Genomic DNA, 17,510 nt, shown 5'->3' with positions numbered 1-17,510 from the left:
TCCCAGGCCACAAGCAGGGAGCTGGATGGGAAGTGGAGCTGCCGGGATTAGAACCGGCGCCCATATGGGATCCCGGGGCTTTCAAGGGGAGGACTTCAGCCTCTAGGCCACGCCGCCGGGCCCACCAGATCCCTTTTTATCTTAAAAAAAAAAAAAGCCTCAGTTTTTCGAAAACATATTTGACTAAAAATTGTCTACAAAACTGTTAATAGCTTTAGTTTATTTGAAAGGCAAAACAATGGAGATGGCAATTGTATGTGCATGAGTATGCATGCGTGCGCGCGCACACACACACACACACACACACACAGAGAGACAGAGAGAGAGAATAAAGATCTTTCATCTACTAGTTCATGTTCCAGAAAGCTGTAATGGCCTGGTCTGCAGCAGGCTGAAGCCAAAAACCTGGACCTCTGTGCCTCCCATGTGGCCTGCAGGGCCCCAAGCGCTTTGGCCATTATCTGCTGTTGCCTCCTGAGCTGGGTCAGAAGCAGAGTTGCTTCAAACTGGGATGCCAGTGTCTCAAGCAGTGTCTTGTAACTAATTTTTAATATTGTTTACATAGTTGAGATGCATGTAGGTCCACTTGAGCCTCTAATTAATGCGGGAAGGATCAGATGTGGAGAAGGTGGGTGGGACATAGGTTTGTTTATTTTTTTCCTCCTGTGTCCAAACGGAAGGAAGGGAAGAGGGCTGCTCCTCACTGTCAAACTGTTATCAGCACTCGGAAGTGGGAGACTGGCCATTGATGACACTGTAGATACCTTGATGTGAGGAAGTGTTGTGAGGGTGTTATTTGAGTAATTTCAATAGCCCTGAGGTGTCAATTTCCCTGCTCCAGGGGTGAGAAAGTCTTCCAAGGTTTACCAGTTGACAGTCCACCTTAGTGCATCCACAGTCCCAGGAGCAAGCTGTAACCTTGACCAGGATTATTGTCCAACCTGTTCTGCTTTCCATTCTCTGAAGAGGCTGTTGGCATCCCCAGCTGGCCTAGATGAGCTGGCCACTGCCATGGCCCCCATGTGCGTCTGGACATGCTGTCCACTGCACAGGTATCAGCAACCGAGGGGTCCCAGTCCAGACACATGCATGCCAATGTCAGACCACATATCCTGTGATTTTCCCTGTGTCTGCAGTCTGAGTCGGGGAGTTCTCTACGAAACCTCAACTGGGGTGACCTCAGACTTGACTCATGTGAGCCAGCTAGTGCGTGGTTAGGTTTGGTCTGTCACTTGCACCAGGCAATGCATATACCAGTGGATGCAGCTTGGTCAGTTCCACCTCAACCCTGTCTCTCACATGAACGGATGTGTTGTGGCCCATCCCAGCCAGTCCACCACAGACCCAGTCCTCATGCAAACCAGCAGGCACCGCGGCCTAGTTAGGGCAACCCCCAATAATCCCCACCAGGCTCATACCCATCCCCGGTTTGTGTGTATGCCACACTCTGCTGCAGCCTATCCCAACTCACCCACATCCCAATCAGCTATTGTGAATAACCACAGGTACTGCAAATGGTGTCTTCACATGCAGTGTCACAACTTCATCCCCAATAGCTTTTGAATTTATTTATTTATTGGTTTACTTTTCCTGCAACACCTAACACTTAACGATTATCAGGATCCATCACCTCGGGCAACATAGTGATGCTTTTTGCTAGTTTGCGTGCTACAAAGAAGTGCCTGTTAATTTAGTGTCTAAAAGAAAAATTCTTCTGTGGGCAACATTGTGGTATATAGGAAGTTCAACTGCTGCTTGCAAACTCTGGCATCCCATATGGGTACTTGCAAACTCTGGCATCCCATATGGGTACTGATCCAGCTTCCCAATAATGTGCCTGGTAAGGTAGAACAAAATGACCCACATCCTTGAGCCCAGCACCTATCTGTGAGACATGGATGGAGTTCCAGGTTCCTGGCTGTGGTCATATGGGTTTGAATCAATAGAAAAAAATATTCTTCCTCCTTTTCTCTCCCTCGCTTTCTTTCCTCTTTGTAATTGTGCCTTTAAAATAGATATTTCTAAAAAAAAAAAGATTTATTTCTATTTGAAATGCAGATTTTACAGAGAGGAGAGACAGAGAGGTTTTCCACCCACAGTTTCACTCGCCAAATGGCTGCCAGGGTAGGAGCTGAGCTGATCTGAGGCCAGGAGCCTGAAGTCCTTGGGTTGCCCTCATGGGTGCAGATCCTGAATTACCTCTGCGCTGCTTTCGCAGGGCAGAAGCAAAAGTGGCCTGGAAGCTGAACCGAATCCCTTTAAAATGTGGCTCAGGGGGCTCCCAGCAGCCTGGATGCAAAACTCTTAGAACTGAGTTGTATTTCGGTCTACCCATTCAGTTCTCCTTTCTTCCCTTTGTTTCAGCCATGTCAAATCCACAGCACAGTCTGAATTCTCCCTTGACTTTCACAAATTTCCTGCTTGTCATCTTTCACAAGTGTTTATCCAAAAACTATATCACACACGTAATCCTGTCCTGGCTTCTACCTATCAGAGGACCTGCACAAAGACAAGGGATGTGTCAGTGTACACATCTAGAGAATTGTGCTAGTTCCCAGCACTGAGCTTGTTGTTGAAAAGACCAGCACAGTTGTTGCAGGAGCTGATATTTCTAGCACAAAGTTGCACCTGATTCACAGGAGTGGAAAGGAACACGGGAGTTAGTGAACTCCATACACTTATAAGGCCATTGGCGCACTGCTGCTTGACTATAAGTTCAGTTGTCATGAAATTAAGGACATTTAAATATATAGCAAAGGTGAGTCAGTCAAAGCCTTAAATACACGTGTGTTACCTAGGAGAAGTGGATAGCAACCTGAATAGAGTGTGTGTCCAAAGCAGTCAGGACCTTCTGCATACCCATGTGTAGGGGCAAGGAACACACACTTAAATCATTCAGCATGAGCCAGTCCCCATGTAGCATCATGCCACATTTACCTGGAATTGCAAGCTTATGCAGCAGCCAAGGAGTGCAGGCTCTGGGCCTGTCAGTAGCTTCTCTGTATGTCAAATCACAGCTCTTCACGACAGATTTGTTCTTGCGGTAGGTCTGAACATGGATCCCTTAGGTCACCATGTACAGGATGCTTCACAAGCTTAACTGACTTGGTCTCTCCAGATGCTATGATTTTTCTTAATCTGTGGTCCTTTCTTGGAGAAAACTACATTATACAGCTTTTTAATTGAGCCCGTGCATGAGGTATGTTTGTTTCCATAGGGAGAATAGCATCTGTATGATTTTAAATATTGTGTTTGGTGGCCTAATGTTCTGAGCAAGGGGTGAATCCTTTAACAGAAGCCCATCAATGTGTGTAAAGGTAAAGGTACATTTCATTCATCAGTGAGCAGAATGCTTTGTTGCCAAAAGCAACTGAAGTTCTAGACATATATTCAGAGCAGCACTGCCACTGCTTGCCAACACTTACCACTGTCAAGATAGCCTAGCATTGCATTGCAATTGTTTACCATGGAAGGGACTATCCCATCAGTCAACAGGCTTCTTTGTATACTACCAATTGTTGAAACCAAGGCTGGCATTGAGCCTATGCTTGACATGGTAGGTAGCACAGCTATCCCAGTACCTACTGGGTGGGCAAATACCTTTCCTTGGAATTGATTTGCACTTAGTGGGGGATAAAATTTTTACTCCCTACTCCTGCTTGTCACACTTGGCCAAGTGTTAAGGTATTGTCACTCAATTCTAAACTATACTGTGATGCCGAAACTGGAACTCTGTGTCATATTGCTCCTTCACCACATGCGCCACACCAGGTTCTGTCCAGGGCTCTAAGGGTGCAGGGCGGCAGTTCTTCACTCTGGTGGGAAACAGACACTCCAGTAGCACCAGCTGGACCCAATCTCCAGTTTCCCACACTCTCCAAAGCAGCACCATAGTTCCTCAATGATTTAAGTTCTGGCCTTATGGGGTGCTGCCTTTAAGTTACAACTGTGTCAGTACCAATTGGATAGCAGTCTTTTCTCAAAGGTCTTGGTTTTAATTCTGTGATCTTTTTTGAGCTTTTGAGAGTAAAAAGAAGCCTCACTGGGCTTTAGAATGGTAGTCTTCTGCAGAGCCTATTTTTTGCTATCTGAATGCCCTCACCTCAGAATTCCATTCCTTGAACATGATTAACTAATCCACATATTAAACAGTTCAATTACGAGTGACTCATGCTTTTCCAACGGTACCCTTACTGACAGTCATCTCAGAGATCTGGTAGAGTGAATCTATTGCAGGATGTGGATGCTGGATCCGAGGCCATTGTTCTGTAGATGCTTGAGCAGCATTCCCCAGTGCAGGCAGGATGTGTTGGTCAGTAATAGGCACACAGGCCTACAGGCCACAGCCCCGTCGTACAGTGTCAGAGAGGCCACTAGTTTTCCCTTATTAGGCTGTGCAATGTCTGTGTGAGTGGCCTGCTTCTGCTTCTCTAGCCCCACCCATTTCAGTATAATGTGACCTGCATATGTAATTTTAAATGATCTAACAGTCACTAAAAATGTAAAAATAAATAGGTACAATTTTAATGACGTAGTTAATAGATGTCAAATATTAACATTCCAATGATTAAATTTGTTAAAGTGAGATTTTTTTCATTCTTTTCTTTGATCAAGGTCTTCAAAATGTTGTGCATTCTACACTTAAAATGCAAATCCTGAGGAGCCACGTTTGAAGCACTCATGAGCCACATGGTTAGAGTGCCGGTGTCCCAAGAGCTGCCATCACAGTGCTCTAGGATTGGATGTCAAGTGCTAGTAATGGTTGTAAAAAGTTTCATCATGTGGCATTGTAAGTGCCCTGGTAGCCACTAGTGAAACCACAATGATACGTAACTGGGGGGTGGGGAGCAGAGACGCCGGGCTTCCTCACTGCCTATACACGTCTGTGGAATCTGAAGTGGCATGGCCTACTGCTCCCTCCTGGACATGGCTATAAACCTTGCATGACAGCAATGTTTTCTTTCTCACTTCACGGTAAGTAACTTTAATTTTTTTCTTTTAATTTTGAAAGGCAGAGCAACACAGAAATAAAGACCTTCTACTTCTCATCTGCTCCACAGATATCCGCAAGAACCAGGTCTCGGCCAGGCCAGGCCAAAGCCAGGGACCAATAATTCCATCTGGGTCTCTCGTGTAGATGGCAAGTAAGTAGCTGGGTTATTATTTGCTGCCTCACAGGGTGTACACTGCCAAGAAGCTGGATTGGAAGCACAGAGCCATGAGCCCTGAATGCAGGCAAATAACCCGAGTGGTGGCATAATCTGTTTCCCCATAATGCCCACCCCCGACGGTGTTTTATCTGCACAATTCCAGCACACTCTGGAAGTGCAGGCAGCTTCAGAGATTTGACGGGACTAATGCATAGTATCCTCCAGGAGGCATCACCATGGCTGCACCCATCTGGAATGTTTTTATACATACTGCGCTAGGCCAAGGGAAATGGACACATCCATGCAAACACAGTTTGACATAAGACCAGAAAACACAGCAACGACATCTGTGGTAATATCAGTCCCTAAATCTGTCAGGGACGTTAATTTGCTGTGGAGTGGACCATATTACAAGTTGTGTTTCTTGGGCCAGTGTTTACTAAATCTAGGACTGATGAGTACCCTATCCATCTGTGTTCCAGACTACATGTATAGGAATATAGTTAGCATCTCTGAAGAAGCACAGGATTGGGATCTGAGCCAACTTCACTTTTGGTTCAGCAACCTTCCTATTGAGGAGCCCTGTAGGAGTCAGACTAGAGAACTACATTTGGGCTGCACTGGCAACTTCGAATGTTACAGCTTCTTTGAACGCTAGTACTCTGTGCTTTGATGCAGATATGCAGTGAAGAGGCAAAGAAGAACCACAGTGGAAACACAGAAAGTTGAAGATAGGCATTCCTTTTTCTGATTAAAAAAAAAAAAAGCTCATCAGTGTAGGGGCTGCCCCATGTTATTTCAGATTCTAACAGCAGGTGCAACTTAGGTGCTGTCACCTTTTCCATGTATGGGCCTTTTGCAGGTCACAGGTGAAATGCTGTGAAAATATGGAGACTTATTTTCACATGTTCACTTTTGCCTGTTAAGCACACAGAAAGGATGATTTGCAACGTACATTTGCTTTGCATAAGTAACATTCTCCCATTACGTTTTTTCAGGAAATGTAAAGCCGGAGCAAACATCTGTCAGACTAATTTTTTGCTTTTTCGTAAGTGCAAGTTTTTAATAAAAATTTACATCTAGATAAACAATCTTCAGATTCTGAAACTTTAATAAGATTTTAAAAACATCATGACTTTGAACTGAAAACATACACGTTTAGCACACAAATATTGAAATATGAATCAACTTCCAACTCCATTTGAAAACATGTGAATCAAATTACAGTTTTAGAAGTTAGTATTTCACATTTAAGCAAGTTAGCGCCTTGCTGGATTCAGCCTTGGTAAAAAAAAAAAAAAAAGACTTAGTGCATATTGTAATGGTACACTGCATTTTTGTACCACTTGGATCTTTCACTTGTTTTATTAAACAAGATTTAAGTTCTTCAAAGTTGGTAGATAACAGCTAACTTCCTATGACATGTGACATCGCCAGTGGTAACAGTTACACTTTGTAACAGAACACTTTCTATAGATTTCTTTTCCTATCTTAAAACTTTAAAAGCAATCATTTGTAAGGATTGCATCAACATCAATTTAGCAGAGGAAGATCAAACTTTATTGAAACTGCTTGCATACAAAATATATTGCACTATAACCAAACAAATGTCAACATAAAATCCAATCTGTTGTCGCTAATATGTACAGAGAATATTGCCCAAGAGCAGTTACATTACAAGGTCATTCTACCTTGGTTAATTATCTACAGTATTTTAAACCAAACAGCTTACAGATGATGTGTGCAAGGTACCAATTTCTGTTTTCAAATACTATACATTCCCAGAATAAATAACTAGAAATCAACATTAATGTTTGGCAATACTTTTTAAAAGACTTTTTAATATTTGTGAAATCATGTGCAGTTTGTTGCCATTTCATATGCTTATTTGTATGCAAGGAAAAATAACTGTAAAATGAAAATTCAAAGAAACAAACTCACAAAACACATCAGAGGCAGAACTTCGGCTTGCACGGCTCTGTACAGATTCAGTGGTACCCCTAACTTGGGGTTACTTTTTAAGAAAAATATAACATCTTAAGAGTGAAGGTCCTTCACATATTTTTCCTCATCAAATTTTATTAGTTAAAAAAGAAAAACAAAAAACAAAACCGAAACCAAACACATAAAAAAACAAAGAGAAAAACATAATCAAAAAATTGTGTTATTTGTTAACCGATTCTATTCTGCTTTATGATTCTGCTTATATGTCAGGCCTTATATTTCAAAGTTTACAAAACATTTCACCTGCTTCCCAAGTTCCTTAGACAAAGTACCTGCATTTTACAGGATAATTACGCTTATCATGGAAATGACCTTCGTTTTCTCAGAAAAGTAACTTCGAAATCAAAATATGAAAAACTTCACAAAAGTTGGAGGACAAAATAAAAAAAGGATCTAAGTTAAAATTGGTCATCAGGCCAAAGAGCAGGCATATTCGACTGACTTTCGCCCCAGAATTGTTCCTAGCTGAAAACATTTGTGCCTCTCTCAAATGAAGAGTAGTTATTTCTTCTCCAGTCTATACATAAAAATTACACATCCCTTTCAATAACACTATTTGTCAAACTTCAGTGCAACAAAACAAAAACAAGTCCTATTCTTTATACTGCCTAACCTGATGTTTATGTAAGAAAAAATATGCAAAGCATGCATTGTTCTAGAAAGTACTAATGTTTGACAGGGTTTGCTACATCTTGACCATTTAGTGTTTCCAACGTATCTTCCCTGAACTCTGCATCCAAATATAATATTCCTACCTGCCAAGATATAAAAAAGGCACAGATCATACAACTTTTTTTTTGCTAATGAAAATGACAAATGTCACATCACACACATTTCGGGGTCCACAACAATACTGGAAAAGTGGACCAAAACATAAACTGACACAGGACATGAAATGACATAGCATTTCATGGAGACTTTTCTGAGACTGAGTATAGAAGTCTAGTATGATTACCATAAATGCTATTTATTCCAAAAATTGAAATGTACTGGTGAGTTCTCACCCTATGCAGGAAAATGGTCCAAATTAACAAAGAATATCACTGCTCAGTACTTTGAAAGATAAAACGAAAATCCCGCCCTGAAGTGCTAAGTATATTTAAAAGCAAGAATCCAAATTTCAAGATATTTTTGTGCAAATGTCAAAAGTGTTGCTTATGGTCAGTACCAAAAACAAACAAAAAATTCCTAGCAGAATTGGTGTTCATTTCATGCCCTGTGCCATCTTGCCTACTATTTGTCTTTGGCCTAACAAAGTTTTCTAATATGGAATAAGAATTACAGAAATGGTATAGGAAACAGAACTTCCAAATTCTGCGGTTTAGGGTACTCCATTCACGAGTGGTTGCTGACCATCCACGCTGTCTGGCTTTTCCTTCTTCTGGTTACGCTCTTTACCCGTGCGCAGCCGATTACCTTCGGTGGAGGTATTCTGTAATGTTTTAGTGTGGACACTCCTTTCATTATTGCAGTCAACTCTGATCTAAAACAAGTTATAATTGTTATATATAGAGATCATATCCTCATGTCACTGGCCTGACAAAAAGTGTGAAGGCTACATATCATACGGGAAAAGGAGATGATAATATAAGAAGTGCAAGGATATACGAGTGAGTCTTTATCGGGTTTCATTTTAAAGCACTCTTCTTGAACTGGAACACAACAGTCATCTCATTGCATAAGTTAAGAGATACTCACACTCCTACCATGTCTTCTTTTAAGCAGAATAAAACAGTAGGAAACGGTTAAAATCAACTACTTGTACCGATTATCAGTTGTTATACATGACCCTAACACTAGAGCTCAAAAAGATTATTCTCCAAAGATTTTGATACCTAGGAGAAGAAATAATGCCTACTTATCCTGACAAGCAGGTTAAGAACTCAACGAACTCACTCATTAGCCTTTACTTTGAAGTTTTACATCTGTCCCAGATGTGTTTCTCTAGACTGAACTCCATCAGCTTACAGCAGAACAACATGAGCCCTGGTTTCTAGCTTGTATGACAGATCTTCCAAAAGGTCATGGTAAATACATAGTGAAAAAAAAATACGATGTTCTTTGAAGCACAAGAAACACATTTTAATTTGTTTTTCCACAAACAAGTTTGGAGACAATAATTTGTGGAAAGACAAATCCTAGAAGGCCATAAAGAAACTTAGATTCTGGGGCCGGATTAGCCCAAATGGCTAATCCTCCATCCGAAGGCACTGGGATCCCATACAGGTGCCAGTGTATGTCCTGGGTGCTCCACTTCCCATCCAACTCCCTGCTTATGGCCTGGGAAAGCAGAGGAGGATGAGCCGGTCCTTGGGACCCTGCACTCACATAACAGACCAGGAGGACACTCCTGGCTTCAGAACAACTCAGCTCTGCCCATTGCAATCATATGGGGAGTAAACCAGCAGATGGAAGATCTCTGTCTCTCCTCTCTGTAAATTTGCCTTTCTAATAACAAAAACAAGTTAAAAATTTCTTTTTTGAAGAGCTACAAAAAAATTTAAGGGCAAACACTGAACATAGTTAACAGAATTCTAGATGTTATACCAAAGGAAAACCTTGACAAATTGATCTTAAACAACTCTTAAGTATTTATTTACTTTCAGTACAAATGCTGAAAAATACCCCCAAATGGTTGATTTTTAAGTTAAAAGTATGTTTAACTGTTGGGTCATCAAAGGTTCAGTGCTTTGATCTTCTACCTACTTTCATATAGAAAACATAACTGTTATTCAATACTGCATTTTAAATAGAACTATGCATACTTTTAACTAACAGGGTCAGACTGTTAAGACCACCGAATTCAGTGGGGAATTACCTAAACAGTACATATATACTTTATATTTTTGTCAATGACATACATAGACATTTATTTGTCAATCTTCTTAGCTAGGCACAAGAATTTTTCTGTAAGTTCTTACGAACCCACTAATACATAACACTTAGCTGCTATGTGGTCGGTACTATGGCTCAACTGGTGAATCCTCCACCTGCAATTGCCAGCATCCCATATGGGTACCTGTTCGTGCCCTGGCTACTTCACTTCACATCTAGCTCCCTTCTTATAGCCTGGGAAAGCAGTGAAGGATGGCCCAGGTCTTTGGGACCCTGCACCCACGTGGGAGACCTGGAAGAGCTCCTGGCTCCTGGTTTATGATCGGTTTAGCTCTTGCTGCTGTAGTCATTTGGGGATTAAAACAGTAGATGAAAGTTCTTTATTTCTCTCTCTCTCTAAAGCTGTCTCTCCAATAAAAATGAATGTTTCTTGTTATTTCTTTAAAAAACGAAAGCTGCTATGAAATCCTAGGAATATTCCATTGCAAGGTTTCACCATAAGATCTTTAATGTTGAGTGTGGTTCTAGAATGTTGAATTGTGGTTACACAATTAGCAAGAACCCTAACCACTTGCCTTGAGAGCTGAACGTTATAGAAACGGGCAATGTTCATTCTGAGAATCAGACCCCAAGCTGAGTATCTTCCCCCCATATGCCAGCTATGTGACCGTGGACGCAGGACTGAAGCTTCAGCTTGCTCAACAACAGTGAGCTGCTGGATGAAGAAATGAGATAACACACACACACAAAGCACTTAGCCAAAGATGCCTAGACATGCTCAGTGCTCACTGAAAAATCATCGCTCTGGGCGTTTCCCACTGAGGACGATGGGGCCCTCGGAGTCCCTGTGCATGAGCTAGCAGCTCCCTGAGTCGGCACGGAGCTATGCCGAGCAGCAGCTGTCATGAGCATTGCTGGGGAGACAGAACTTTGTTTTCCTCACTGAAATACCGTGCCCCTGTAACGGAAGGGAGGACATATCCACAGAGCTTACTCTTCTTATTTCCTAGGATGATTCTTCTTTGGGCGAAGTGAGGGCTCACAAACAGGTTATTAAAATTGCAATGTTACTGTCAAAGCTTCACAAATACAGATTGCATATTCCCTAGAGAAATCTTATCTGCGTAGTTTTCATCAAGGTGTAAAACTACATACAATTGTAACATTGAAGGGAAAGTATGTCACATATACTTGATCTGTAATTCTACATCTGTATAAACATAAACATCAACTCCCAGATCTCCCCCTTGCACACTGCAATGACTTGGAGTTTACCTGAAGGGATCCGTCCGCTGTTCTTCCTTTAGCGTCCCTTGGGTTACGTGCGCGATTATCCGTTCGGCAGTGATCGTCGTTTCCTATAGCAAGGTTTTCCAAAAGTTTAAGTTATTGATTCTTACCTCCCACCTTCTATTTAGACAAACCATAGGCTCTAGTGTGTCATCAACAGTCAAAAATTTCTAATTACATAACAGTTAATGTAGCCTGCTGCAAACAAATATTACAAAATTATTACAATTCTGCATCAGCAGCGTTACGGGTCAATATAAAATAGCAACCAGATGCTATGTTTAGAATCTTCAAAGAAGCAATGTTTAACCTCGTGTTCTACATGAACCATAAAGGAAGGCTATCTACGATTTTATTAGGTACCACACAAATAAGAGCCTGTTTGTCCTATGGTGATTAGGGCAAAACAGGTAAGATGAGCTCCTGGTAATATTTCATCACATCATCCGGAGTTCCTTGCTTTCTTCGTTAATAATGCAAACCTCTGTACCTTTGAAGCCTCCTCCACGTCCTCTTGCTCCCTGTCCTCTTCCTCCCCCACCACGCCGCCGGCCGTCTCCTCTGCGAAGGAAGCTCTCCCTCTCTTCCTCTGTTGGAGCTAATGACCAATCACTGAGTTCATCTCTGTGGTCAGATTCTGTTTCGGAAGCATTTGATGCTTCAGAATTAGTTCCTATCGAGAGTTAAAAGTTATATACCATTGTCCAACTTAAAAAAAAAAAAGGTTAAAAGAAGCTTCCAGAGACGTTTCGGGGGGGGGGGGGTAATGCAATACTTTCTCAATTTGTAAGCCCACCAAAATAAAACAATCATCTTCCACTTTGTAAAACATAAAGCTTTTAAATTCAAATTGAAGGGCACTGAAATATTGTAGTTAATTTTTGGTCATAAACAGTTTTGGGTTTCCTTTTTGAAAAAGGCATTTTATTGTTGTCACCTAAGTTCAAACCCAAGTGTGACATCTCATTAACCATCTGTGTTCCTTTACACATCTGTGCTCTCTGGAGGAAAAGTTGTCTACAACAGGTAAATTCAACATCTGACAAATAAAACCTCACTGACGAGAGCTCCTTTTAACAAGACCGGGCCACAGAGAGAGGGTAATGGATGCTTTTGTTCAGAGATGTGCCGAAAGCCATTGTGACAACTGTCTCCAAAGAGGGACAGGGTTTGGACCTTGTTGAAAGGGAAATGTCTGCCTGATGCTCATTTCATAATTTTCCCTCCTACTCCCAAGAGACCAACTGATCATTAATAAAAGTGTTACTCTAATAAACCATTGTGTCAGGGGATTAAAGCACAGGAGATGGGAATAGGGGAAAAGAGTTCTACAGTGTGGGGGAAATTCATAGGCAAAAGAGTAGATTGTTGGGAGAGGGGATGGGGTTAGGTTCAAGGCTGGCTCTAAGCGTAGGCGGCTCTCCCGGACTCCAGAATATCACTCTAGTACCTCTCTTCCTCTGTTGGAGCTAACAACCAATTCTAGCTTCATCATTAGAGCTTCATTTCTGTGGATCTTGTAGGTTTTTTCCATGTTAAGAGTTCTTTTTTTTGAAATGCAAATATTTGTGAGATGGATTATACCTTATACCATCATTAGAAAGTTATATAGTAGATACACAACTGAGCAAGAAAAACAATAGGCACCGCACTGGCAGGGAGGACCAGGTTAACGGAAAAGTACAGGGAGGGAGAATAGAAAGAAGCAAGGACAGAAGAGCTGGAAAGGCAAAGAGAAACTCTGCCTACTTCTTGACTGTGCCTAGGCCTGATTTTGACCATGCCACTTGGAAATCATTCCATGACCCATAGGATACTGCAGCCAAAACTATGACCAGCACATGCCTGGCATAAAATGAGCCGCAGTACAAATGAAATGTACAAATGCCTACCCAGTAATAGAATCAGGAGAGGCCTTTGGGACATCAGTACACAGGGCTTAAGCAGATCGATCCCCAGTCAGAACATGGACAGTACCCATACCTGCCCGGGGAACTACACGCTTTGTCATCATGTTTTTATTGTCTCTTACAACATCATATAACCCACTGGGAATTGGAAACCACATAGTGAGAAACTGTTATAATGGGGTACTAATGAATATCAGAGGTTAGCAGCTATTAAGTCTAGGAAAAGATAAACTTACTGAGTAAAATGCTTAGTTTGTACCTGAAGTGTATCCAGGACCACGTCTGCCGTGCCCCCTATTCCTGTAAGGTCTACTCCCTCGACCCATTCCTTGACCATCATCAGTCACATAGCCTTTTTCCTTATCTGCACGATTTGGTGGTGGTCTAGAACTAGCTCCAATCTGTCGCAACTGCTCATCAATCTGTAATCTCTCCAAACGTAACTGGTCTACTTCCTATTTAAAATATACAAGAGAAGAGTAAAAATAATTTGACATTTTACTTAATAATACCTTTCTCCTTTTCATCAGATAAAAGGTATACTAGAAATACTTCAATTTCAGTTCTAAATTTACAGCAAACAGCATCACACAGAATTGTCAGAAAGTGAAAGGTCTCCTTAAAAAAAAATAACCACAGGGAAGAGATTATCTATATCCTGAATTAGAGACATCACCAAAACATGCAATGTTACAATCATTCTAAACAGAACTTAAAGTCACTTGATTTGACACTATTATTCCACTTTTCTAAGGCAGATATGATAGATTTGGGACTTTTTGATGAGAAAACATTGAATAAAACAATGCTAAAATTTATGAATACAGATCAATAATATTTAAGATAAATCAACTAACCTTAAAAACCACACATTGAAGCTATTCTAATTAAAACAGATTTGCAAGATAATGACTTAAGTTTACAAAAGCATTGAGTATAGGCCTATTTTTGTTTTAAAATATGAATATACTTAATTTGGATACAATTATACAATTAAGGAATGATTATTATCCATGAACTGAAAATGTTAATATTCCTTACTTAAGGGAAAAAAAAACTATTTAATATCTGACTAAAACATCAAGGGGGTATTAGCATGTGTTCAAAACTCTACAGGACCACAACTCTGTGAGATCAAGACACAGCACAAATTTAGCTGACCAAAATATATGTCTGAGGCCACAAACTGCTTCCAATACACTGGGTTCTATCAAATCCAGATGAACCCTCCTTTCAAACCCGTCTTGCCAACCGATCTGTAAACATTTAATTGACAGGCTACTTGGAACCAGATCCCTTCCTATGGTACCACTGATGTCTCATTTAAGCAAAGGTCATTGAAGCGACTGTCTAAACCAGGAGTGGGAAACTTTTTTTTCTGCCAAGGACCAACTGTATGCTTACAAAATCATCTGTACACCATTCAAAACTATCAACATAAAAAATTAAGACTGCTATAGATGTACTGAATTTTGAGTCCTGCCTGCAATTGCCTTGGCAGGATCAGATCAAATGATTTTGTGGCTCTTCCACGGCCCGCAGACTGGACATCACCCACCTCTGGTCTTTATAAACAGTTACTGAAGAAGGCACTGTAAAACTAAATTCCCTAGCCCTTGGTATGACATCTGGAGAGGAATGCTCAGGTGGCATCTCAGTGACTTTCATCTGTGCCGTGAACCGCACTCCACTCTGCCTAGGACTTGAGAAAAAGAAGACTGCAGATGGTGGCTTCCTTCCTCCAAAGATATAGTTCATGTATTGGGTATATCTTGCAAAACAGAATTGCATTCTAGGTTATTCCATTGGGACAAGTCATCACTTTTGGTGAGAGTTGCCAGATGGGAAATGGCAACAAGACAGCTGATAATAATGAAAAATGACACAGAACTGTGAACAACAAAATGATTTTAAGAGAACATGAGTCAAAAGAACAAAGGGTTTGATATAATGCATCCTTAACTCTCCAGATCTTTGTAGTTAGTTCAGAAATATAAAGAAAATCACTCAAAATGTTAGATATAACACACTGTAAAACAAAAAACACATAAGCAAATCAAGCAGGCACCCTACCCATGCAAACCTTGCTAGATGAAGCCTTCCCACCTTTAATCAGCCTACCACCACAACATGGATGAAACGCCCAAGACAAAATCACTTCCTTGTATTTCTTCAAGAAATTATCCAGAATTCTTGAAGAGCAACACAAGCAAAGCAGAAAGTTTGATTATTTTTTAAAGACTACGTAACATGAGCTACATGATTTTGATACGTATGGAAATAAAGAAGCAACTGCAGAAAATGGATAAAATTCCATTTTTGTTAAGTCAGAACATTTTGGCTAAAAAGCATTCAAAATGCAGCCAATCTAGGGAAGGAACTTGCCTGAAGTTGCATAGCTAGTTCATGGCCAAAGAAAGGAAGGAAGCAAATCACTAGACTGGCAATCCAATGCTCTGTCCACTACACATTACAGCCTCCAGGCTGCAACCTAGAAACCTAGAGCAGGCATAACTGACAGATACTAACATGGGCGAATACAAGAAGAAATAAATTATTTACAATCTGAATAATCAAATATATAGATACATGTTCATGTACAGAGGATGATTTTATGAAACACAGAGATTTTCTTATTAAGTGACATAAAAGGAACAACAACGTGTTACTGACGCAAAATTTGGCAACAAATCAGAAAATCTAGCAAAGACCATCTAGATTAGAAGGCTCTGTACAAGATTACCTAAATGGAATGTAAGTTCTTAAGAATTAGCGGACACAGAGGAATTTGATTAACAATAAATATATCAATCTTAAATTTGTAATGATGAAAAACTGAGTTGCTTTCAGAACGATTTTAAAGCGAATGACAGTGAGCATTTTCCCTATTTACTGATCACACATTGCGCATACAAGCTGAATTAATCCTAACTGCTGAATTGCTGAAAGACTTACAATGGAGTTTTTATATATTAGTGCAAAAGGATTAGAAATTTGGCTCTCACCTTTAAATAGTTCAGGTGATAATCCAAAAGAACAGTAGCATTAGCGATGCTGTCCTTTGTTCCAACAAAAACAAATGGTACCATACCCTGAAAAAAAATTACAACAAGTCTATACAAATAATGCAGGACTACTATTTTTATTATATAGGAGAAAACAGTGGGAGGGAGAGTGTGCAAGGGGAAATCTTTCAGCCTAAGGAAGTATATCACAAAACACACACACACACACACACACACATACACACACAGAAGGAGTAGGGGCACAATTTCTGTTAATATGAGAAATAAACATTCAACTAAAGTGTTAAAGAAAAAATGAAGAACTAATCTGAAAAATGTAAAAAGTGACTCAATCCCTAGCACAGGGACTGGTGAACAGGAAGTATAAAAATTTGTTAGAAGTATAATTAATGCATGAAAGCAAATATAGCTAGTATACTTTGCATATCTGTGAATAAAGATGAATCGACAGAGTAGTCCTTTAAATGTACCCAGTGCTTTATAGACTACTATCAAATATTGGCAAAATCCACAAACATAAGATTCAGAATTATACAAACTCTAATATAAGAAATCTAAGCAAATAAATGAATGGCTTGAAAAATTCTAATTCATTTACCACACTTAAAAATTTCAAAATTAGATAGCAGAGATACAAAAGTAAAAACCATATCCATTTTGGTATTGTTATCAATCAAGTAGAAACAAAGCACAAAGGAACAAAATAATGAAAGCTCAACAATTCATCTGCTAACACAAGAACACCTCGGTGCATCTATGAACATAAAGTTTAGCAGGCTCACATTTCAGTAATATACTTGAAACGTTTTAAAAGACTGACTTACAAAGAAAGTTTGCATTTCTCTTTCTGTATAATGTACACTTTAATGTAAGGATAGATTTTTAAAAGGGCATAAAGTGTTCCTTTAGTTCATCAGTATAAATGACAATCTATTTCTTGTTACAAGCTAAGAAGCCTGAACAGTTGTGTAAGTAGTAGCTGGCAACAATGACATTCAACTTGGTGAGCAGTTCAACACCTTGCTTCTGAAGAAATGCACCTTGTTACTGATACTCACAAGAGACTAATGAAAATCATATGATAATTCTGGTGTGGATACATTTTAACTTTCAGGCAAATTTAAAGGTGAGACAAAGTACGAAGCCGTATTTTTGAGCCAAGTACCACTCTGAATAACTTGCATTTGCTTGGTCTGGCTACAGTCGAGCTGCTGTGGTCTGCATCCAATCAGGGTATCAACACACATCTTAAAGCCATGAGGGGATTAAAAGGGATTTTTTTTTTTTTCTCTTCA

General features: G+C 40.2%; 1 protein-coding gene across 11 annotated transcripts in view; it reads right to left on the bottom strand.

The window, feature by feature from the left end:
- Positions 1–6,199: 6,199 nt before the first annotated feature.
- Positions 6,200–17,510, bottom strand: part of FMR1 (fragile X messenger ribonucleoprotein 1) — a 38,404-nt gene continuing 27,093 nt past the window's right edge. For 2 of the 11 annotated variants that reach the window (XM_004587764.3, XM_012927700.2), the window contains 5 exons: positions 16,195–16,281; positions 13,449–13,644; positions 11,770–11,952; positions 11,265–11,347; positions 6,200–8,637 (listed from right to left, as the gene is read on the bottom strand). In XM_004587764.3, coding sequence (XP_004587821.1) covers positions 8,476–8,637; positions 11,265–11,347; positions 11,770–11,952; positions 13,449–13,644; positions 16,195–16,281 — 711 coding nt within the window. In that variant the 3' untranslated portion in view covers positions 6,200–8,475. The remainder of the gene's footprint in view (positions 8,638–11,264; positions 11,348–11,769; positions 11,953–13,448; positions 13,645–16,194; positions 16,282–17,510) is intronic. The other 9 variants (XM_004587765.2, XM_012927701.3, XM_058658214.1 and 6 more) reach the window with 5 other exon arrangements.

This window comes from Ochotona princeps, chromosome X (assembly GCF_030435755.1).
Source record: "Ochotona princeps isolate mOchPri1 chromosome X, mOchPri1.hap1, whole genome shotgun sequence".
In the NCBI taxonomy this organism is placed as follows: domain Eukaryota; kingdom Metazoa; phylum Chordata; class Mammalia; order Lagomorpha; family Ochotonidae; genus Ochotona; species Ochotona princeps.
Note: the sequence above shows the minus strand (reverse complement) of the source record. Positions and strands in the feature narration are given on the sequence as shown.